The sequence below is a fragment of the Homarus americanus genome, unplaced genomic scaffold, assembly GCF_018991925.1.
Source record: "Homarus americanus isolate GMGI-L3 unplaced genomic scaffold, GMGI_Hamer_2.0 scaffold24694, whole genome shotgun sequence".
In the NCBI taxonomy this organism is placed as follows: domain Eukaryota; kingdom Metazoa; phylum Arthropoda; class Malacostraca; order Decapoda; family Nephropidae; genus Homarus; species Homarus americanus.
In genome coordinates, this window is record NW_024732780.1 from 9,152,510 (window position 1) to 9,177,862 (window position 25,353).

The window sequence follows — 25,353 nt, forward strand, 5'->3', positions numbered from 1 at the left end:
ACCCATTTACAACTGGGTGAACTGGGAGTGCCTGGGGATCTAACCACCGACTCCCTCGACTGCTACACCTCTTACTTACTGTATTAATGAAGGGTAAATAATACACAATTCTTGTGGCAAATTATTTGTTGTATTTAAAGAATTAAGATATACAGATAATGTTTGCTTAGCAATAGTTTGTAGGTGAGTTTGCTGCAGCCAAGTACATCAGATGCTAAGTAACCAGCACCATGCCACAGGTGACACAGTATCTGTTTCAGCGATTCGCAGGATTAACCTGTCACTTGACATAAATCATTATACATAAAAAGAATGCAATAATACCCACTTCTGGCAGTACATTAGTTATTGGAAACAGTGGCATCAATATCCACGACTTTTGAAAGGTAGTCATTGAGCAGTTGTGTACATAGGTAATTATATCACTTCCTGCAATCAATCTTTTTCCCTAAACTTTCTTCTTATTTTTCTGAAGCAGAAACATATTGTCTGTAAACATTTACCTCTGACTCATACACTACTATCATAGATAATAATTCACAGTTGTAATAACTGTAAGTCTGATACATTTTAAAATTTTTATTGATTATATATAGTCGATATTTTTTTTTTCTTGTAGGTATATCAATAATGGGAGGATATTTATAAACAAACCAAATGGTATGGGAGGTGTCTGATTGTAATTTGTCTTTACTTTTACTGAAGATACAATCTTGCTTAAAAAATTAATAAAAACACAGAGAAAACCATAATCTTTTAATGTGCATTTGATGTAGAATTATGGGCTCATTGACTTAAGTGAGCAAAGTGAATCATAATGATGCATTAAAGCTACGTGGAAGTCTTGATTCACCGCGCTTCACGTAAAGGATAAATGTGTTTATTGTTAAATCTTTAAGATTTCTCGTGTGCCCCATTTAGTAAAATTAATTGCCGATAGACTAAATTATCAAGCTACAAGTCTGCTGCACCAAATATGTCAGGATGTGTGATATTTTACTGTGCTGTTGTGGAGAGGACCCATTTGTAATGAGTGCCAGGCTGGTCACTTACCCCCATCACGACCACACTAGCTAATTTCTCATTCGAGAGGTGGAAATATCATAATTAACAGGCAGTGATCTCAGGCAGTAATAGTTTAATGAATGTAATTCATGGATGGGTAACTGGCATGCAAGGTAGAGTAATTTTTCTCTATAACAGATACACATGCAAGCACTGTAACAGTTAATTTTCATTATTGAGGTGACTGGAGTCATGGTGGTCTATTTCCATTAGCTATTATTTCTCATATGAAACTGTTTTTAAGTTCTTATGTCTTGATGGAGAATTGCTTAATTGATAATCAATAATCTTGGTTTGTAGGTCTTAGATAGAATTGTAGCTGTAATGTGATTCGGGTATTTTGCCAAAACATGAAGATGCCAGTGACTTCAACAAATAATGCAAGCTTAATTATTTAGCATTTGGTCCCTAAATATATTAAGGGGTCGTACTTGGCTGCACTGCACATGAGATAAAAAATAATAAATTCTCACTAGCAGCTTGTATTTTAGAAATGAAAATAAAAATAAAAATTAATGAAATTATTTTGTACTAATTAAAGGTGGCTTTGCCCCTTGTTGCTGTTTATTTATATATATATATATATATATATATATATATATATATATATATATATATATATATATATATATATATATATATATATATATATATATATATATATATATATATATATATATATATATTTTATAGTGTCAAACAAACATTGGGGTTAAGCCCTCATCCTTGGCGACAAATACATTTCTGAGAACATTAGTAATGTTCTAGAGATAGTCCATACAGAATACCACCACTCTCCATATGTAACTAGTTTTGTAAAAATCACTAAAAGGATAAAATATTTTGCAATATCAAAAATAACAAAAAAGGTTACTGTATTGTTAAGGATACAACAACTAAGATTGTGTGATATTTACATCCCTTTTTCATACACATCATCATAGTAGCTCAGTTAACAAGCCACAGTCGTCAGTTTTGTGCTAAGAGGAGAAATTGAAATAAAAATCCTTAAGAATGTAGAAAGCCAAAAGAAAGATATACTCATCTTCTTAGTCATAAAAAGCTCTTTGCTTTCAGCATTAATATACTTTTCAATTAAACAAAATGATTTGGGGGAATAGCAATACCTGCCTCTTCCTCAATCAAGGAAACAGCTGTTAGTCTTCCTGTAAGAAACAGGACCAGCTGCCACTCCCTCTAACCAAGCAACAATAACAGTTAGTTCTTCCTCTAGCCAAGAGCTATTAACAGCTGGTTCTCTAATCCAAGAGATAACAGCTGGTTCTCCCTTTACCAAAAACAATAAGAGTTGGTTCTCTCTACCCAAGAGAAAATAGAAGCTGGTTCTCTCACTAGCCAAGAGAAAACAGCTGGTTATTCTTTTATCGAACATAAGAGTTAGTTCTCTCTAACTAAGAGTCAGCAACAGTTGTGTCTCTTCTTTTTAATCAAATAAGAGCAGTTTCTCTTTCTAGACAGCATACAGTAACAACAGACTCTTCCTCCATCTAGTTGGTAAGCAGAGACAATAACCCAAAATTATCATCTATGTGTTTTGCTGTTTCTGTAACTCTGACACACCAATTAATGATACGGTTATGTCACTCTGGCACCCTTAAGGGATCTTGTGTCTATAACTACTGTAGGTTCTGCCTATTTTATTTTTGGATCCGGTTGTTTTCAATGGTCTTGAATAAACATATATTTCAAGGGGATCTTTATATTCTAGGGTATACTGTATACAGTTCATTTAACATGAATTTTTACTCCTGTATGTAGATATTGAATGTATAGTGTGCAGTAAACCTACAGGCCCAGTTTATGTAATTATGTTTGGAGATTTATATCAACACATTCCAAGGTGAGTACAAGTGGTCAGAGATATTGGGAATAAACAGAAAGAAACTGCATAACATTTCAAAAGAGTTTTGTGTACTGAGGTAGTTGTGTAATTTTCTGTAAAACTGCAGTAGATTATCTTGGAAACCTTTTCAACACACAATTCTGTGAGCTGCAGGAGAAGCAATGATGTGGCAGCTGGTATTTCAAACTAACTTTCCAGCAAGTTAAACAACCTTTAAAACTTTAAATTAATTTTTAAAAGGGGTTTTGACCCAAAACCTTATGGCCATAGAAATCACTTGTCATAAAATCTGATATAATTGTTTTTTTCTATATCAGGACAGCAATATCAGCTTCAAAAATTAAACAAATTTCAGGCCTAAAACCTAGTTGTGGTCTCAAAGCACAAGTCCATAAGAACAAGTATTATAACTTATATCTTACATGGACCCCTAAAAGGTATCACTGCTGGTAGTTCTCAACTTGCATAAAAGATTTTCTCTAATCCAAGAAACTTAATCGTGGACACAAATAATGTTGTAGCTAATATAGATGCATAAGTTTGGCTAAACTGATGGCAGTTCATCTTAAATATTTCACATTCCTTAAGGGTGCCATCATCCATATCCATCTTCAATAGGTCTCAGGGTTATAGAAATGGCAAAGAAATCACGTAGTGGATGTTAACATTGGATTTGACTAAATTCAGAGGTTGGCTGCCTCCTGACTGATGCCAAGAGACTGGCAGTTGGCTCTCTCACTGATAGAGAGAATAACTGTTGCCTCTTTCTCTAGCCTAGAGACAAAATGGCTGCCTTTCTCCCCAAGCTAAGAGACAACAACATTTGCCTCCCTCTAAGCAGAGAGACTTTAACAGGTGCCTCTCCTTCTAGCCAGGAAACTGTAAAAAGTGATTCACTCTTACAACAGAACTGGAACAGCTTTAACAAGAAAGCTGATGGATTTGTCAAAAACATTATGATGTTTTGAACCATACTGGCAATAGGAAATCAAGAGAATATAAAACCATGTTCCACTGTCACTCAACTGTATAGGCCTAAGGAAATGAAGAAATTAAATCCAACTCCAGTCACTGAAAGGTAATGTGTAAAGACCTCAGTACACATACAATTATTATACTACAACAATATAAAATCCTTGTGAAATCTTAATCAAATGCATGTATCTAAAACACTACAGCTTATTTGAACACACAAGATTGAACAAGTCCAAAAAGTCTTGGCTCAAGTTGACATGAACCATCTTCACCCACGAGGCAATGACAAATATGTACTACCAACAATCTCGGCTATGGCAGCAGGTAACAGATTAGATGAGGGTCATATTTACAATAATACAGTATTTAGCCTTGACAAACTTCTCCAAACCAGTTTCACAGCTTTAAATCACCAATAAGAATATCAAAGCCGCTAAAATAATGTGCTTTTCTGATAACAAGAACCAAATACAGTATAACAGAAGCAGGGATATTTTTGACCAGGTGTCATCTCATGTGCTGAACACTGCTCACAGTGAGTGCTCCATAAAGCTCGGTTGTATACTGTACAATATTAACATTTGAGAAGTTTTCCAGATAAAATGAAAGATATACTGTATGCTTATTCAAATGTGTATATGACATGGCAAGGACTGAAACCTAAATGACTGAGTTACAATATACGTACATCATCTTGCATACTATTGTAAAAAGTAGGGGACCGTGACTTGAAAATGGTGTCTATGATAAAAGTAGTTTGTGATTATTTACTGCTGAAAGTCAACAAGGAAAAGCTCAACCTTCTGAGTTCTAAAATTAAATATCTCAGTTTTGTCTTTGAGTTAATAAAATTCACAAGTACACAGTTTAATTAAGGATAAAATAAGAACATTATAATTAACTAAAATATGAAATAAACTAAACAAATACCAACCTAATACCAGAGTTCTTAGGAGTTTCCAAGCCACTAATGATTGAGTACATGAATGTGGTTATGAAGGTGATACAAGAGAAGAGAATACTTATCATGCTAAGTTTACCATCATGCAGTCATCTTTTGTCACAATTTTGTTCAGTTGTTTTGAGAACTGGCTTGGCATATAAATTTCAAAGATATAATCTACAGTTAATAATGAAAAAATTACATATAAGAATTCGGTAATAAAAACAATCAAATCTCAACTTCTGAGATCAACTTCACGTCACTTTTTTTTTCTTTGCTGCATCTTACCTTTGGGTTTGGGAGTTGGGCCATTGAAATAAATCCTCCACATTCCCATTGTCTTTTAAGATCAAGAGGGTGCATACTGCACCTGTTCCACCCAAGGGTGGAAGTGAATAGATTAATGGAAACCAAACTTATTTGTCAAAATCAAGCCATTTCCTTATTCACAAGAACTCAAAAGCAACACCTGTAATCACGGTTACTTATTACAAGAAAGAAGACTTAACATTCTCAGAGCTCACACAAAACCATTTTAATACAAATGCATATAATAACTGCACACTTCTTGCTAGGTAACTACTGTACCTGATCTACAAATATTTTGTAAATGAGAAAATAGGATGATTAATGATTGAGTTTGGCCTCTACTAAACCTCTCGTTCAGTGCTTTACTTTGTACATCATAGCAAATAACAGAAACCAGTTTAAGGTAATAAAATGAGTGATATTCTTCAAAAAGTGTATTTGTTAATCTATAGTTCCTTTACAGTTAAAAGTATATCATCCTTCCTCAAAAGTCAATGTGTTTGGTTTCATGACAAATCAAGTGTTGATTTGAAGTTTATCTGACTTTGAATCTAATTTATTAATAATTCACAATTACAAGATGCTAAGACTTCACTGTGCTCAATAAATTTAATGTAATTCAGGATCATTCACGAGATGAATCAATGTCTTCCTGATGTAACCATAATGTCGGGCCAGGGAACAAGAACAGCATGCCGAGAGGGGTGGCAACTCGTAATGTCTTATACCATTAAACACAGAATTATGCTCTTTTATGGTTATAAATAATCTCAATTGCAAACAAATGCTGCACAACCGTTGTTAAATACTTGGCATTGAGGAAGGGTCCTAAGCCTTATGGACAGAAAAGGCTACAAGAAAAATCTGGCATTCTTTGATGAAACATCCATAACCATTTTTTCCAACAATCAAACCTTTATCATTGCCTTTGTGTATTAACATGTAACACATCCAGTAGCATAAAAAAACAACACAACCAAACACTGTTACTGCAAATATAACCAACCAAATATTTTTGTATAAGAGTGATAAATCCTTTTAAGTACTCCCACAGTGAAGAACTAAGCCAAATGAAAAATTCTAAATGATTTTCCATAAACTGTTCAAAACTAATATCTAAGATGAGCAAATTGACAACCAAAGTAATGAACTTTTGGATGAAAAAGGGCAAGCCTGAGAACAGGTGACCATCTATATATTTACTACATCTTTGGTACATCTTTACCAAAAGGCTCACGCATCCCCAGGGTTGTATTACCATTCGTCATTGGACAGCAAAGCCTCAGGTAAATTTGGAATTGTTTTTACAAATAGCTTTAATACTATTTCCCCCAAAAAACTGAATGCACATATTAATGAACAGAATCCATATCACCCATATAACAGAACTGGGACATGAACTATGCCATACAGGCGAGTTATTGTGTTTCATGTCCGAGATAACGTCACTCAGCAAACTGAAGATGCATCTCTCCTCTCTGTACAACTCCTTAACAACATTAAGCAAACTCTGGCAAATGCTAATTCTTCTCTTGGAACACTAATGCCCATTAGCTAACACATTTTTATAATTCTAGAGGTTGTACATGGAGCAGGCTCTTACTTATAGTTGTAGTTGTATATCAAGAGCTGACACCCACTCCTGTTCTTGTACTCAAAGTGGTGACCAATACTGCACACCCTGGCTTAAACACTCATGCACTGTTTGCAGTGTTGCATATCTGAGCTGACACCCAAGTAATTACACCCTGACATAAATGGTCGAGATCACAAAAGAATTACATATGGTTGAAGTAAGTTGGTGGGGTAAAAATATATAGATATGTCTACCTACTAAAATAACCTTTGCAGAAACTCAGAAGTTAAAACTACAAATTAGTGTTTTTGTTGTAGACTTTTACAATATTAAACTTTTTGTATGATTTTTCATTATCACAGATACAAAATGGAGTGTTAAGAACCCCTTATAATTTACAATAAATCTAGTAAATATAATGATATTGTTGAGCATAGTCATTTCTAGCACACCATCATTCCTGCAGGCTTTCTTAAACCTATGTGTTGATGACTTGCACCCACCTCAGGTGACAGGAGGTGCTTCACATCCAATGTTGTGTACGTAATAACTAATGTCAATGCTTTGTCATGACAGTGAAAAACTAAACACTCAATGCCTTAAATCTACCTGCTAAAATCTGCAAACATCCACAAGTGAAAACTACTTATATTACATATCATAATACATATATACAAGGACATAAGTGTGTCCACATCTCTGTTGCCTAAGGAGGCAAAGCTGTGAAGTAGTAGAAAACATATTCCATGTCTCAAAATACAACTTATAACTGCTTCTGTGTAGCTGCTAAATATGAGAAAGTGACAGTATAGAGAAAACAATAGTTTGAAATATTAAAATAGTAGCTGGGCACAATACAATATTTATTTGAGGACTCTGGAAAGAGTTCAGTGGAGAGATTTTCTGTAGGTCATCACCGACTCCCTTTTTAACTTCACACAGCAACTTGCAAAAGTAGGACCTTTCCTATACATTATGGATGCTCATCATTTACAAAGCTTTCGGTTGAAAACCTAAAAGCAGTGCTTGAAGTTTTTGCTGAGGCATTCTGCAGGTTGGTTTGGCTATCATAAAGTGAAACATCTGCCATATAGTACACTAAGATAAACAATGTATAAAAACTATGGGTTGCTTCAGCAGATATTCACAGGATTAAAAGGAGAAAGTGCACATTATGAGACACAAGCAGTAGAAGGGAAAACATGACGGTGAAAATTTTTGTAGAACAGCAGAGTCTAGACTAGAGCAACATTAAGGGATGCTACACATGAATGTCTCCAAAGAAAGTGGCCATCAGCATGTGGAACAACCTTACAGTACTGCCTTCAAGGATAACAATGCCAACCCATCTAATACCATGTTCTAATCCCTTGTCTTTGGAACACTTATTACAATGACAGTGTACAGTTTCCCACGCACTGTTAGTCGTTGCCACTATTCTACACTTCACGACTTGATCATATCAACCAATTTTAATGCTCTTGTTTTCCCAAGTCATCTTTTCACACCCATAATTTTTGCACTAATAATGTTCTATTCCTTATCAACATTCTGCTGTTCTTACCATTTCACATTAAATGTCTGATTCGATCTGAACCCCACACTTTAAGCCAGCTGACTTGATCAATCAGAAGATAGCCAACTAAAAACAGAATACAATCTCATGTTCTTGGAGTTATAAATTACTGTACACAAATTTAAGACAGACATTCCACCAGTTACCTCCAGACATATAACATATATTTTTTAACAAAATAAATTAATTATAAATTGTCATATGTTACATACAACTACTCTAAAACAAACAAGAAATAAACTATTAATATTTTTTTTACATCACTGGAGAAAGTAACTGAGTGAACTACAATGTTTAGTTAGCACTTCTTACTTTCCAATATGCCCAGACCTGTTTGACTGATAACTCTTCCTTTTCAGTTATTAAATAATTTACTGGTAAATATGTAAAACAAAAACAAAAAAAATTGGAATTACCTTAAATTACAACACTGTTAAGGCAACTTCTCTTTTCTCCAGAATCCTTAATCTATATCATGGGTAGATCTGTTTTAACTTATGCAGCTAAATTTCACATAAGCCACTGCCATGAAGCCTCAACAAAAAATCACTCATTATTTTTTGTTTAATAAAATTGTAACAAAACTAAAACACTACTCAATTGGCACATGCCATGACGGTCTTCATTATAGCTACTAAACCTTCCACCTCCACTGTCTTCTCCACATTATCAGCTGGGTGTGTTGACTGACCAGTTGTCCTGATAACCTTCAAAGGGTGTTCTGCCAAGAGCCTTTTCTTCAAATCTTACTTTTGCCCAACTACTCATTAAAATCTATATGACCAAGATCAAAATAAAAGGTTCTGTTATTCTACTTGTGGAGAGTTTAAATACATGTAGGACAAATTCCACTTTTTGAGATCACTTTTGTCTGAGAGATGACTCGCTCTGACACTCTACTAGGTTCCCCAGTAGCTCATAAAAAAAGATACACAAGTCAGCACTAATGTTTCTGTACCATCTACCTGGATGTTTGAACAAAATGATACCAAGGCCTCACTAGTACTTGGATTCTTTAGATACTGATGTAAACTAAAGCCAGAAGTCCATGGTGATGGAACAAACTTAACTAAATTAGGCTTATGTATCAAGAACCCTGATAGTAGCTATTCCTGCTACAGGTACAATCATGTGAGGCTGCACTCCAGGTGTGTCGGGGTTGAGTATAGTACCCAATGTGCCGAGTAGACTAAACAAAAGTACAAAATATGTACCGTTACATAAGAAGCCACATTGGGTAATAATTGACCGGATGAGTTTAACAATTATGTCAGATACTTTGCCCAAGTGGCAGGCTGATGTCAGTCTTTGTTCACATCCAGCACCAGTGAGTTGAACACTTCCTGGTCACCCAGGTCACCAAGAGTGGGCTGGAAGTCCTCCTCAAGCCCAACACTACCCCCAGTCTCCAGGGACAGCCCTGAACGATTGAGGGCATTCAAAGTTAGCATTGAGGCTGAGCTCATAAGTGGTCCCTGAGCACCACTGCCAATATCTCCCTGTTGGATTCTAAGGTTGTCCATACAACAACTACCACCACCAAGAATGGGCTCATTCCTTGATATCTGATCATCCATAGTCCTCATGCTTCCATTATTCTGGTAATTCATAGAAAATGGATTAATGTTTGGAGGGACTTGCAATGGGTCAGATAGAGTGGACAGATCGGCAGACTGACTTTCTGGCATATTTAAAGATTCCATACTATCGAGTCCAACTGAAGCACCGGCATCACTCTGCAAATTTACATCTAGCATTGGATCAATATCCAGGTTATAACTGTCTGTGAAGTCATTATATTCACTGGGCACTGGTGTTGGGGCATAAGATGAAGGCTGTGACACACAGCAGTCGGCAAAAGTGAACTGTTGGTTAACTAGAGGAGTGTTTGGCTGGGATTTGGGGAAAGTTTCTGGATTACAAGGGGGTGCAGTGATCATCTGCAACAGTGGAACTGACTGAGGTCGATTTGAATTTCCTGAAGGAGCATTGCTGGGTCCTGGTTGAGAGTTGGTCATTACACTTGATATTTCTTGGGCTAATGGATCAGTTGGGAACGCTGGAGGCTGAGGTTGATAATGGATGGTGGGCCCGGCAGACATGTGACGGCGACGCAAGTCATTAATGCCACTCCCTACAGGCTGCTTATTTTTGAGCATATGGTGCAGCATGGAGGCTGATGGAAGTTGTAAGCTCATATTTTCATGTTGTGGAAGTAATGATCCATCCTGCACCAGCGGAGACAGTGGAGCAGAGGAGGGAGATGGTGGAACACTTCCTGAGGAGTGCCTAGAGCGATATTTTCCTCCACGACGGCTAGACATATCATCAGAGGTATAAGGAGCGTGTCTAAAGGTTGGAGCACCTGAGGAGTGTCGTGAGCGACAAGTAGGGGTGTAGGGGGTACGAAGGTTCTGGCTCGAGTTATGGCGTGACCTTGGAAACAGTGGTGTGGGTATTGGAGACATAAAGGGAGTACTGCACTCTGAAGTAACTGGGTAGTTAGGCTGATCTGGGGTAAATGGTGTACTGCGGGGCGTCACATAGGTTGAGCTGGTCTGGCCAGAGTTGTGTCGTGACCTTGGCAATGGGGTATTGCGAGGAGACATAAAAGGACTGGCATTGGCACTAGAGCACTGTGACATACCCTGTGCTTGGTCGAGGTTACTGCTTATTGGTGTAAAATTAAACTGTGTCCTACGAGTGTTGGGGCTGGGAGGGACGGATCCCACGGTCTGTCCACCCATCAAGGAGTTCAATGCTTCTCCTCCATCTAGTGAAGGTTGAAAGCTTACTCTCCGCCTCATTCCCCCAGCTACAGATGCATCCTGATCCAACATATCTGCATCATTCACCAGGGGCCTCACACCTCCCCCAACTCCGCCCTGAGCCTGACCCCCCGGCAGGTTTCTCTGTAACAATTTACGCAATTCAGATATTTGATTGGACTTTTGCGCATCATCTAACTCTACTGTAGTCTTGTGGAAATATTGCATGAACTCATCTTCTGTCTCCTGATTATTTGTACAGTTATTATTAGATATTACCTGCTGTAACTCTCTCTGTCCTTGCTGTTGGGGCATTGACTCTGTTAGTGTAGAGCCTCCCATATTGTTACTCAGCAAAGTTTCTGCCCTAGGATGTGAAAGATCTTCTGTCCCTCCACTATGAATATCTGTCCACTGTGACCCTCCTGTAAGTGCACCTTGATTATTCTCAGTCACTTTGGGTTGGATGGCTTTAAACCTTGCTTTTGGAGATGTACTTTTGGGAACTGTGGAAGGCATGAGGAGGAACGTCTTCTTTGCGGGATTACTTTTAGAAATTGGTACTTTGTTACCAAGTGGTTTCTTTACTTCTGACCCAAAACTATTAATAATACTGCTAGTACTACAGTTTCTTCTGACAGGCTGGTGAGTGTGTCCTACATTAGTTATTATATTACTATTAAAATTCCCATTCTTTCCATCCACATTACATTTGGGTTCCAAGATCTTATCATCAGTGAGAGAGTCCAGAAAATCTAGAGTCTGTTCCTGCTTGATAGTTGCTATGCCTAGTACATTATTAGAGTTGATGCTGGAGATGTCATTCGTAGCACCATTGGGAAGCTCGGAGGTCAAGCTATCACAGTTGCCGTTGGTGGTGGTGGTGGTGGTGGTGGTAGTGATGGTGGCGTTTATGGAGGTGGCAGTAGGAAGGTGACCCCCTGAGTTGGGACCAGTTTTGTTATTTGGAGCAGTGGGTGGGGTCCCATTTGCTAAAGTCTCGCCTGATGGGTTGCGAGATGATGCTCCACTACGCCTTCTGGACTTTGGTCGTTCATTATTGCATTTATTCACAGGGGGTTGCTGTTCCTGTGAAAAGGAAATATAACAACCACATCAATTCTAATACCAATAATAGATAATCTTATTTAATCAATTAATTCTGAAAGGAAAATTTATTAACTCTTATCTAAATACACAATCCTCAGGCTCAATTATTTTTCAGAGGTGGGAGCACGCACGCACACACGTGAGGTCCTTCATATCAACACCCGAGGATGAGTTATTACACCGCGTGAACACCACACCACCTGGTGTCTCCATGACCAGTCCAGGCCATCAACTGTAAACTATAATAATTTGTATGTTCAATTCATGTTCCTTCTTCTTTCAGTAATGAAAGCTTTTGTTAAACGACCCACCCACCCCATGTCTTTGTTTGTAATAAGTCATTTTTGTCCAATGTATATTTTCAGCCTTCGAGCTGCCGACTTTTTCAATAAACAGATAATTATTATTATTATTATTACACACACGGCAGCTCTCCATGCTGGGTGGTCTCTTGCAGCCTCTCTCGTAAGATTCTTATCTCTGTATAAATTTTCACTGCCTCTTCCCCATGTCATTCTTGGCTTACCCCTGGCACTCCTTCCCTCCATATACAAACTCATGTATCTCTTGACCCAGTTATTGCTCATTCACTTCAAGTGCCCAAACCATTTCAACCTACCTCTACTAACCTCACCAATACTCTAAATACCCAGCTGCCCTCTCACCATTCTCATTTTAGCTTGCTCAAACTTTAGCATGTCACCCCCTTCAATGTCTCATGTTTCTCAGCCACACTACATCACATTTTTCATGCTGGGTGCATACAGCTTTCCTTTCACACAAAGAGAAGATCCACCCCTTGCAATCAATAAAGGCAACAGAAACCTAAACTTTTTTCTGGGAGTTCTGACTCTACTCTTGCACTGATCACATCACCCAAGTAACAGAACTCATCTACACAGTCCACGGATATATCCCCAATGTTGAAGTCTTGCTAGTTACATGATTACAGTACAGTACCTGCAAATACAAAACACTTAAATCAGCAACAGCCTGCAGTTTGCCATCTACTACACCTCTTGCGTACCCTACTTCCACACTCACTGCACATTATTGAGTTGCTACCAACACATGACAAGTCTCCACCACAAGTCCTTCACCCACACCACTAATCACTACTTTTGTTTTTGCCACATACACTCTCATTCCCTTTAACTCCATTCCATCCTTTTATTTCCTAAACTTCTCCACTATCTCTTTAATAATATCTGTTATTAACATAAGTCATCAGCATACAACAACTCCCAGGGCAGACAAGTTCCAAAATCTCACAACAGAGCCTCTAACACCATGCTAAACAGAAAGGGGCTCAGAACAAACCCTAGTATCACCTCGAATTTCTCACCACAATCACTCAATGAAAACACTTCTGAACCCCTAACTTTCTCACTCTGCACTGTGTTGACTCACCTGATTCACAAGCTTCAAGCCCCTGTAGTCCCCTTATAAGTATTCATAATGCTGCTCTTCTGCCAATTAACATTATCAATTCTGTCACCATCTTTGTGCAAACATCCTCTGATGCTTTCAACATTTCTGCAACTATTTCAGAGACACTTTCCCATTTTCTTTCAATTCCTGCACATATTCCCTGTACTGACTCTGTTTCTTAAAAGCTGCACCTGTCCAATTCAAACTCCTCATTCTACAGATAAATGTCATATTTTTTTAATAATCCTTGATTTCCTCATGATCAACAACAACAGTACCATAATACAGTAAGTTTTGGCTAAATGCAAAATGAAATATGTTAAAATGTGTTTCACCAAACAGATACCTGAAGCTTTCTCTTCTGCTCTCTGATGTGTTCCCGCTCCTGCAGCTTACGTTGGAGCTGAAGCTGCGTTTCTCTGTGCTTCCCACCAGTGGCTCCGCTCCCCACGAGCACCCCTGCAAATTACACCACTTGATTACTTGTGTTAAAGTGTATTACAAACTTATAATCATACCATATATATATTTACATTATACTGTATGAAACAGAATAGTTATTACCACCTAACCTTATCATACACCTGCACTGGACACTAGATATGTGAACTAATATTCAAAACTACACGTATAACTTTATTAAATGTGATGTCTGCAATAATAATAATAATAATAATAATAATAATAATAATAATAATAATAAAGAATTATAAATAACACTACATAGTACACTGCTATTTTTCTAATAACTTTTAGTATGTGTCATTCCTGTATAAGAATGGACATACACACAGTACTACAGTACATATATCAAGACACAAGAGGCTTACACAATTTCTTCATGAGCCTAAGACTATGTGAGGATCACAATGATATACAGTAATACGTTAAGGATCTTTGATTTAATATTGTTAAGTCAAAGATTAGTTTTCTATTTACAAGATTAGACCGAAGGACACTATTATACCGAAGCTTAACCTGACATGACTTAGAATAAAATGTTTCAATAAATTTGAGTGAACTACAGGTAATACGAGGTAAGAGCGTAACAAGGTCCAAGTTACACTGACATTCAGACACAAGTAACAAGACACAAACACTTCCCTCTCATGAAGGGGCATAAAAAAATAACCCTACCCTGCTTCTGATCAGCAACGGAGAGTAGAGTGAAGGCAGCCACCGATCGGTTATCAACGTAGTTTTTGTGGACCAGGTGTAGGGCCAGGTCTCGGATACACTCAAATTTGAATGAACACAGCTTCTCGGCCCATTCCAAAACTAAGCAGCTAGCGGCTCGCTCTACTTCACTCTCATCCACCACACAGTCCACACCCAACTGCAAATGAAATACACGGTGTCAATGAAATACAGTATAGGAGGCCAAAACAGACATCAAATAACTCAGCAAAAGGAAGATAATTTTATTCATACAATTTAATACTTAATGCCATGACCTTAGCACAGTACAGTAGCAATAACCCCAATGTTGAAATGTTTATACAGATCAACATCCTGTACCGTGAATAAACTTACTTTAATCCAACCTAATGATCATGTGGGTAAAATGTTGTAACAATTCATTTAGTGGTTGTGTGTGTGTGTGTGTGTGTGTGTGTGTGTGTGTGTGTGTGTGTGTGTGTGTGTGTGTGTGTGTTTTCACTCATGGTAACAATAAATTCTCTCTCTCCTTCATTCTATTAGTACACATCACTTAAGGACATTCTATTAACTCCATTCTTAGTTTGTGTGGACAGAAATAAGAGAAACAAAAGCCTCACATAAAGAGACAAATAACTTAATACAGAGTTGTAAAAAGTACTGGACCTAAGTAAAAGTATTGTGACACTGGTAAAATGTTATTCAAGTAAAAGTATCCAAACGTCAATGTACTCAAGTGGAAGTAAAAAAGTATCTCATTCTTAAGGTACTCAAGTACTGAAAGTAAAAAGTAACAACAAAATTAATATTTGTCTGAAATATTAAAATAAATTCACAGTAAATTATAAAAAAAATAGTTAATGAAAGATAAAAACAAAAGACACAGCATTTCACATGTTTTTTGTTAATGTTTCTACTAAAATTAATTAATAACCGATTCTCAAAATTACGGCTGTCCATTCAGGATCTTTTAGGCCTAAATATAAGCCCAGCATGACCTACTGATAGAGACTACTCGTACGTTCAGCCGCTCTTCTCCCTACAGTCCATCGCAGGGATAGTGAATGGGCTGAATATATCCATCCAACACTATGATCACTTTCTTCCTTAGCCACACAAGTATCGTCGGCGTGGGCTTATGGTCCGCAGACATGTTGTCTCAGCTGGCATTAGGTTAGGATAAAGACCTATCTGGTAAGTATCTGAGGTGGGGGGGATGACCTGCACTTCTCTTCCTGTAAACTGTGTAACTGTCCCAACACTAACACCCTTCAACACTACTGCATGGCCTTGACTGTCCCACTGTCAACATATCACAAGTCACAGCATGTCCTGCGAGACACGACTGCCATGTGTTAGTGTCTGACCGCACGGTCTTGTGACTAGGTTTGTCGCCCCCTGGGGTGTAATAAATTAATTAAATAATAAGCCCAGCATGACTAAACAGATGCTCACAAGCAGCAGATGCAGGTAGTGGGGTGTTAAGCTTCAGAGATAAATTACATATGTCAGGAAAGACCTCAGCAGCTCCATTGCTTCCCTGGACATGCCAAGTAGCTATAAAGCTCCTTCAATTGAGAAGTTTGTGGATGATAGTTGCCTCCATAGTCACTCTTGAATTCTAATTGATGAATGGCTGAATTTTTCGCACCACATAACATCTGGCGGGTGCTGGAGGGGGCAGTGGTACTCAGTAATTTAAACAGAATTTTAAATACACCCAGTCTCACACATATGTCTAGATACAGGCTTTATATCTAAGACAGAATTATGTAAAGTATCTTAGAATCACAGCCTTTTTAAAATTAATTTTAGGAACAGGTACGGTATATGCAAAAAGCAACTGACATCTAACGGAAAGGTGGAGGAGAAGAGAGGGGATTCGACTAGGGAGGTGGGATAAGAGGGTAGGCTAATTGAGGTGGGTGGTCAAGGTGCTAATGGACACAAGAAGATGAAAGGTGAAAGTCCGCTGTTACATGCCACTACCACCTGACCTGACCTGACTTCACCTCACCTCACAAGGCCTCTAGGCATGTGACCGCGTGGTGTCTCCCCAAACTGTACTCTTCATGGTTCCACCCACACCACATCCTCCACCCACACCATACCCTCCACCCACACCACACCCTCCACACACACAACTCTCTTACTACGGTTAATAAATAATTAATTGAGAATATATTATTAGTTTGCCACAGACATTACAACTCTTTGTTTAGGTCAAGTAACGAGTAACAATTTTTGTTTTTTCAATTGTATTGGAGTAAAAGTATTAGAAAACCATACTTAAGTACACATAAAAGTACTAAAAATAAGTGAGTACTTTTAAAAAATGTAGATACCCAAAAATGTTACTTGAGTACAGTACCCAAGTAAATCTATTTTGTTACTTTACAACTCTGCTTAAATATTCATATAGTGTACATTTGCTTATATCCCCAACATTCATACTCAGCATGACAGGAGAGCCTTAACATCCACACACAATGTTTCATCACAGACCAGACACCACTAAGTCACCAGGTACAGTACATATTATATAAGGACTTCACATCTTACAGTCCCAACCACCTTGAGTATAGGGACCCCACTCTACTGAATAAAATAGTCTTGTGTTAGCCATGTCAAATATTAAAACTAGCCCCCCTGCCCCCCATAGTGAAGGGGTTAATACCATTCTTCGTCTTTTTCAATCAATAAATAGTATAATTCTTCTTTTCTATTACTGTATAATCATTAACTAACATACACATTACACAAACAGATCTGACTCACACTATTCATCCTTCCCTTCACAATTAGTAATTCTCTTCCTCCCATCCAATAATAAAGCTTTTTTTTCTTTATTAGTTCATCTTAAATACTTTTTCCTTTACAATTAAATTATATATTATCTTCACAGCATCGATCCAAACCAACACTCTATCCCTCTAATCTGAACTCAGAATTCTTTTACTTCTTTTCCAATGTCATCCACTCAACACACATCCTCCTCAATAGCCACATGAATCTTCTTCTTTTTTCACTCAAGTTATTACAAAAGAGAACTAACTAACCACAAGTACATAATTCTTTTATTTCTTCTGACCCACAATGGAGGCACAGTACACTAATGCTAAATATAAGATCTTGCTGAAGTATATCCAACCATTAAGTTTTGTTAAAGTCTATTGTTATTTTTGGAGACATACTGAGACACATGCAAGCTTGTTATGTTCCTCTGTAATGGGGTGTGTTGGCGGCTGAGAGAATACAGTGCTCGCCACTGCTTTAGGGGTTGCTGGTTCTTCCCCATGGTAACCCCTAGTTCACCCAGCTGTGAGTGGGTACAGTATAGTGTATAACTTTACATATGAGGAGGTTAAGGTGGTCAAGTGTAGTGCCAGCCATACTGCTCCCGAATTACCTAATAAAGAGGCTTAGTTTACAGTGTGTTGTGTCCACTAACAAGCTGTGATGGGGAGTCAAAACCAAAATTTAAGCATTAAAGTAAAATATATAATGAACACTTGTATTATTGAATAAAAATTTTATTTACTTCGATAAATCTAACATACGAAAATGTGGTCAGTGTCTGAGTTTAGAGCACAATAACTTTAACCAAACTTATCATGAAGGTACATCATAGCGCAACAAGAACGCACGCACGCACGCGCACGCACACGCACACGCACACACGAACTGATCGCTATAAGAAGAGCCCAGTCCCAACCATTGTAAAAATTATCAATAACTTGTAATAAACCAGTGTATTCACTCCCAGTAAACACTAGTCCTTGCACTGTCACTATGTTGAAATGCCCTGTAGTTTGAGCTTTTCCCCATCTAGTTATTATATATCTTATTTGTATCACTTATGTTACTTGTATATTATTTGTAATTCGAAGCCCATTCCCCAAATATGTAACTGTATATTTTCAGCCTTCCAAGCTCTTTCAATAAACCGTTAATTATTATTATTGCACGCACACACACGCACGCACGCACGCACGCACGCACGCACACACACCAATCAATATTTTCTCCTTAGTGTCCACAGTTATGGCTCCTTGGTCTTTGTTGTGGTGCGTGAATTGGCCGTCATCAGAGGCATTACACCTCCTGTTAAGTAATGCTCTTACGCTACATGAACAGCTCACTAAAACCCTCACCATATTTTTTTTAGTCATGTTGTCATTGAGATCAGGTAAGTCAGGAGGATCAAGAGCCCATTTCTTACGAAGGCCGGAGTAGCAGTACTTGGAGGCACCACGTTGGCCGAGCCTTCGTGGTCTCACCCCTGGAAAGACTTGCTTCATCACTTTACCGAAGTCTGCCGTACTCAAAGCCTTGATGTCGTTGAGGTTGCAGTAGTGCCTGTAAGAAACCATTGTGATGTGAGTTATGTAGTGCCTCAACATAATTAACACAGTACAGGTACATAGTTTAGGGTAGGCATTAGGGTGACAACTTAATACACTATAACCACAGACTATAGTGTTCATAGCCTTTTTACAATGAATTAGACACAAGTTCCCCAAGAGATACAAAGAAAAAACTTAAATAATAATAGTTAATAGTAATAATACTCGTAATATTCCTCGGATATCTATAAACAGTATTCATCCATTATCTTAAATCTTCTGACATTTATGTGTGGAGAGGGTCAAGGGATCCCAGGATCTTAAGAATGGGGGAGGAGGGAGATTACATGACAGAGATGAGTATAAGACAAGAAGTAAACCATCATACCAAAGACCTAAAATATGATGAATCTTCCTAAAGTACAGGTCAATTACAATCCCTTAATGTCACTATGGATCAAAGGAGGGGGAGAAAAGTAATAGTTTTTCTTAACTAGGAATTCAGCCCAAAATATCAAATAAGACCAGATATGAATTCTGTATTTTAGGACTCCAAGGAAAAATAATGAAGATACAGTTAGTTAAATATTGATGTGATTCAGTAGCAGGATATCACTTCTATATGTCTGAATGAACGAATGAAGAGCATCATGTTGGGCGAGTCTTAGAGGAGGATGTGGTGCTGGATACTAGCCTGTGTGAAGCGAAGGGACAGGAGTGGTCTGGGGTCTTGTGGGGGAAGAGAAGTAGTGTAGTACCCTCAGAGGAGCAACATCTTTTACAGAACAAAGAACAACTGAATAAAATAAAAAATATATATTCTTGCTTTCAGCCACCTTCCATTAACTGAGAATAAACTTGAAAAAAAATTAAATTACCTTCAACAGATTATGAAAGAAAAAATAGGCGATTCTCAGGAAAGATAACTCACCGATGACTGGGCAAATTGTCTTCATTTCCTACTGCCACAACTTAACCAAGCTATATAGGATCATACTGTATGTGTTCTAATCCTAAGAGGTCCTTTCCATAATGGGCACTAATTCAATTACATAATTAGGTTAGGTTGACACAGAAAGATTGAAGCCTATATGACCTGTCTCTCATTTATGGCCAGATTTTTATAGTTTTCTCTTAAATCTCTCAGTGAGTCAGGAAATCCAATTATATAGTTCAGGGGAAAACATGACTGACTTCCACTTAGGGACCTTTTTTTATTATTTACTAATGGGCCATATATAAAAAAGGCATAAATGACATACATATATTTATTGTGGTTCATTTACTGCAAATTTGTGAAATAAACCATCCCATAAAACTGAAAGAAGTATTTTATTGTAATGGTTCATATAATGAGTATTTTATAAAAGTTTATTGACTCGTCCCAAGACATAAAGGTACCACATTAAATAATCATAATTTAATCTATTAAAAATTGAATATTCACTTGTCAGTAGAAGATCAATGGAGCCAGAATATTGCACATCACCTTAATGTTTACCAGAGCTGACAACTACAGTACGTGGGCTGCACAGTCAATAGAATCAGGGACCAAACACTAGGTAAAAAAAATTATAATACAATACTGTATTGTATTACTGTACCCAATAATGAACACTACATTGTCATCATGATCCAGACATTATTCACTGAAGTCAAGGTAAAATTCTTTAGCAAAAGTTCAAGAATGAAACTCGAGTAAAAAGTTTCCTGATCAAAGAACAACTCTGGCCAAGAGCCGAGATCATCACACAAAGTGAGTGTCAAGCACGAGGCCGAACCCGTCCACAGAGACAATGAATTCCCCAAGTCCCAAAACAGGACAAGGAGCAAGTCATTGTATAAGTCACAAGTCAGGGTTCAGAGGAAGGGTGTTCATTGTGCAAGTGAAACAAGACTACCAGCAGCAGCATAGTGGCAATGGTGTAATAAAAAACAACCATGGACAACTTAGTTAGGACACCAGCTCACACTTGTAAACCTTTATATCATAATTCACAAACCTTCATTAAACTCATCTGATGGCCCCTTGTGACACCAGCAGCCAACCTTATGTAAGTCTCGTACAAGGAAACTTTATGATAAATGTAGCTGCATCACAATAAACTGTCTGCTGCTTTTATGGGAGGTGGCAGACTCCCATATGCCATAAAACTTCCAAAACGAATAATTTTAAGACGGAGTTAAAATACATGATACAGCATCACATAGGCCAACTGTACAGTACTAGGGACAGCAGCTCCATCTACTGACACAATGAGGTACAATATCTACAATGGCATGAGCAAAACATTTAACTCCAGTGAAGAGAATAAAGTTAAGATGGCAGACACTTATCTCTCACTCACCTTAACATGCAATAAAGCAAACACCATTACGGTCAAATAACAAGGTATGAAATAACAGTTATCCATAAGATTTATTCACTAGAAGAGCAGAAGATTTGCCTAGGGAAGAACCACACAGCCAGGGTGCAGCATCAGGAGAAATGTGAAGGTCCTTTATGATTACAGGAAAGTGAGAGTTAATGTGAACTTAAAAACATTGCTGGTTCACAAAACAACAACTGGGCCAAAATATTTAAACATGCTTCAACTTTTGGTTCACTGGGCAAGCAGCTCCTCAGTAGTAACTCCCACTAGTCACTAATAACAACATAGCCTACTGCTAGACTAAGTCAAGCCCCCTGGTCCTAGAAGGTTCAATCAGGGAGGTTCTCATGGAAGTTTTTCACAGGTCACTTACTAATCACATGAAGGTTATACAGCACCACAAAACATATACTGTACAGTCCCCGGGTTACAAACATCCGACTTATGAACACCCGCCGATAAGAACAAGGTTAAATTTTAAATTCACAGTAGTATTTTATTTACCCAAATGACTTATTTTTTTTACTTGAATTTACTGTATTTTATTTCTTCTTTTCTCTTAAATTAAGTGATTTTAAATGTATATACATATGGACTTAGGTTACGATATATACTGTAGTGGGGTACTGTATACATATCACATGGTTGGTACTGTGGGTGGGTCAGTGTGTTCCATGTGCCTCTTCTATCCATCTGTTCAGTACTTTACACATTTTAGGTAAGTGACTTCAACCTATCTCAAAACTTGTACAAAATAATGGACACATGGACTTTGATTCTCCAGCATGAGCCACAAGTGTAAGCACTGGGTTAAGTGATGGCTGGTGTAGTGTGGTGTAGACATACCCCAGCCTCACTAAAGAGGTACATAACAGTCTAATTACATAAACTGTAATACACTATATGTGTGTGTACTGTACTGTGTATTACTGGAGGAGCAAATAAACCCTTACAGTAAACCATTTAACCTACTGGCCTGGAGAACCACTAGTGAACACCGGTATCCACCACTGTTTACAGCACAACCTTACATACGATACATCATGGTGGATATACTGTAATGTACGAAAAAATTATCTTTTTGTATGCTGAAATATTTCATTTCATGGTGTTGATGAAGAATTATAGTACGTATACAGTAAACACTCGATAACTCGACACGGATATGGTCTCGGAATGTATCACTGTATAGTATAACTCAGGAAATGCCAAGATATATAAAATTACTGTATCTGGGAAAATCTAGGCATATCTGGCCACCTGCATCACCTACCATGATGCTTTATTCTTCGCCTGCAGTGTTGGTAAGTGTTAAATTTTTACATTTAGTAATTACAGAGTACATGTACACACATATGGAAGGCCCATGTAAATAACACAGTCAAGGCAGCCTCGTACCGTCTCTACATGCTACGAAGACTTAGGTCACTTGGGAAACCCACGCCAGAGCTGAGGACCATCTACAACGCCTTTATTCTCCCCAAACTAACGTATGCGTCACCAGCCTGGTCGTCTTCTCTCAACTCCACCCAACAACATCAGCTAGAGAAGGTACAGAAAAGAGCCTGCAGAATCATGCTCGGCGCAGACTACTCCGGCTACATCAACGCTCTCTCCACCCTGGAAATGTCATCCCTCAGTGACCTCCACCACCAAGCACTGGAAAGGTTTGGCCGTGGACTACTGCACCACCCTCGCCATCGCCACCTCCTGCAGCCCCCCACCCAACTCACGCAGTCCGCCACTACAACAAAATTCAGCCCACAAGAGCCCGCACCGATATATATAAGAACAGCACCATCCCATCTATTGTTAAAATAATAAACAACTCCTGATTTATGTACTGTACAGCCCTGTAAATGTATTCAATGCATATTATATCATTATGTCTAAATCAAATGTAAGTCTGTATATTTTCAGCCACCGGCTGCAACTCTATTAATAAACCGTTTATTATTATTATTATTATAATTTTTTATTGTTGCATTTTTGTAGGGGGGGGGGGGGTGCCTCAATAATTCGGAATTTGGTATAACTTGGCAAGGCCAGAGCCCCATATGTGCCGGGTTATCGAGGGTTTACTATATCTACTGTATATATATATTCTATTTAGTGAAGTACTGTAATGTATAGACAGTTGCCAGCAAAAATCCTCCCACAACTTGCTACACAGGGCTGTGGGAGAATGTTTGCTGGCAACTGTACATGTATTGTGTAAAATTTACTACACACAACCACCCAATTCTGTAATATTAACATGCATCAGTTGTAAATGAGTTACACAATAGTTGTACTGTACAGTATACAGGGGGTCCCTGAGTTACGAATGGGTTCCGTTCCCGAGGACGTTCAGAAGTCGGATTTGTACGTAAGTCGGAACACATGCTATACGCATACCGTACTTACAGAACAATGTCCAAAATCCCACTATACCATAGCCTCAGTCCTTATATACATCTAAAATCACTTAATTTAAGAAAAAAGAAGAAATAGAATGACAAAATACAGTACAGTAAATGAAAGTAAAAAGAAATGTCACCAGGTAAATAAAATACTGTAAATTTCAAGTTTAACCTCATTCGTATATGTGGGTGTTCATAAGTCAGGGACCTCCTGTACTGCAGTAATGTACTGTAGCAGTAAGCACCACAGTGAGACATAAACACTGAAGGAGTTACTCACATGTATTCGTTGTAAACTTCACGTTTTGGCAGAGACACCTCGCTGTTCATCTCCAAGTGGGTGCGTATCCATGTTATTGTGAGTTGTATTTCACACCGACTACCCAAAGGATTCAAGGGGCTGGAAGACACGCTTTGCGTCCATTTAAAATGAAACTTTAACATTAGAAAATGCAACATTCAATCTCCATGTAGTACATATTATAAACTATTAACTGTGTTGTTTATTGAACACCAAGTAACACTATAACTGGTATGCTCAATAAAAATGTAAAACAAATTTGAGACAAAACTGGCCATTAACATTTGTGATAATAATTTGCCAAGATATAATTACATTACTTGTGTGAGTTAAGTGACTAAATTGTGAGTCAAGTAATGCACAATAATTACTGTGAATTTACATATTTATACAGTAATGTAATAAGATATGAATGTACACTACTAAGCCTGGAAACAAGAGTGAAATGGAGGTGGGTGATCAAGGCTCTGAGAGTACAGTATGAAAAACATGTAGTGACAAGAGAGAGAGATCTGAGTAAGTGGAGAGTGAGTGAGAGAGTCATCTGAGTAAACTGTACTGTATTAGACTACATATGTAGTATAGCCACAGTCACCAAGAGAAACAAAGTGGAGACTGAGAAGGTGGGTCAAGTGAAGCTCTGAGACTGACGGACAGGCACAGATTTTAACAGGAATAAGAAATAAGAAATAACACACACACATAAATTAAACGAAACACTAATGAATAAATAAGAATAAGCAAGAACACTAAGCAAATAACAAATACACTAGAGCAACATGAATAAGACACCACTTGAGAACATTTGAAGAGAGGCATGAGTAAAGAGAGGGGGGGGGGGTGTGAGTAAATTTACGATTTTCTATGTATCAACCTCAGAATATATTCAATGCATAAATTTCATCTCCATCTGCTCAAAATTGAAACTGGAATTTTGTGATTTTGTACATTAAACAAAATGACTGGCCAAGAACATCAATGGCTACGGCAAAATAATGACATCAAAGGCAAGCTGCATTGCTATGTTGATGCACAAGTCAACATATGATGGTGATCAGTATGACTTGGTGTTGCAGTCTACACATGGTTGCAACTCGTCTGATTTAGTTAACAAAATTCAGAAAGTTGATCATGTTTAATGTATAAAATAAGACTAT

At 37.8% G+C, this 25,353-nt stretch overlaps 1 protein-coding gene across 3 annotated transcripts in view; it reads right to left on the reverse strand.

The window, feature by feature from the left end:
- Positions 1–108: 108 nt before the first annotated feature.
- Positions 109–25,353, reverse strand: part of LOC121869082 (flocculation protein FLO11-like) — a 125,835-nt gene continuing 100,590 nt past the window's right edge. For 2 of the 3 annotated variants that reach the window (XM_042370221.1, XM_042370223.1), the window contains exons 3-7: positions 24,176–24,307; positions 18,930–19,134; positions 14,755–14,953; positions 13,964–14,076; positions 109–12,165 (exon numbers count right to left, since the gene is read on the reverse strand). In XM_042370221.1, the coding sequence (XP_042226155.1) occupies positions 9,610–12,165; positions 13,964–14,076; positions 14,755–14,953; positions 18,930–19,134; positions 24,176–24,307 (3,205 nt within the window). In that variant the 3' untranslated portion in view covers positions 109–9,609. The remainder of the gene's footprint in view (positions 12,166–13,963; positions 14,077–14,754; positions 14,954–18,929; positions 19,135–24,175; positions 24,308–25,353) is intronic. The other variant, XM_042370222.1, reaches the window with a different exon arrangement.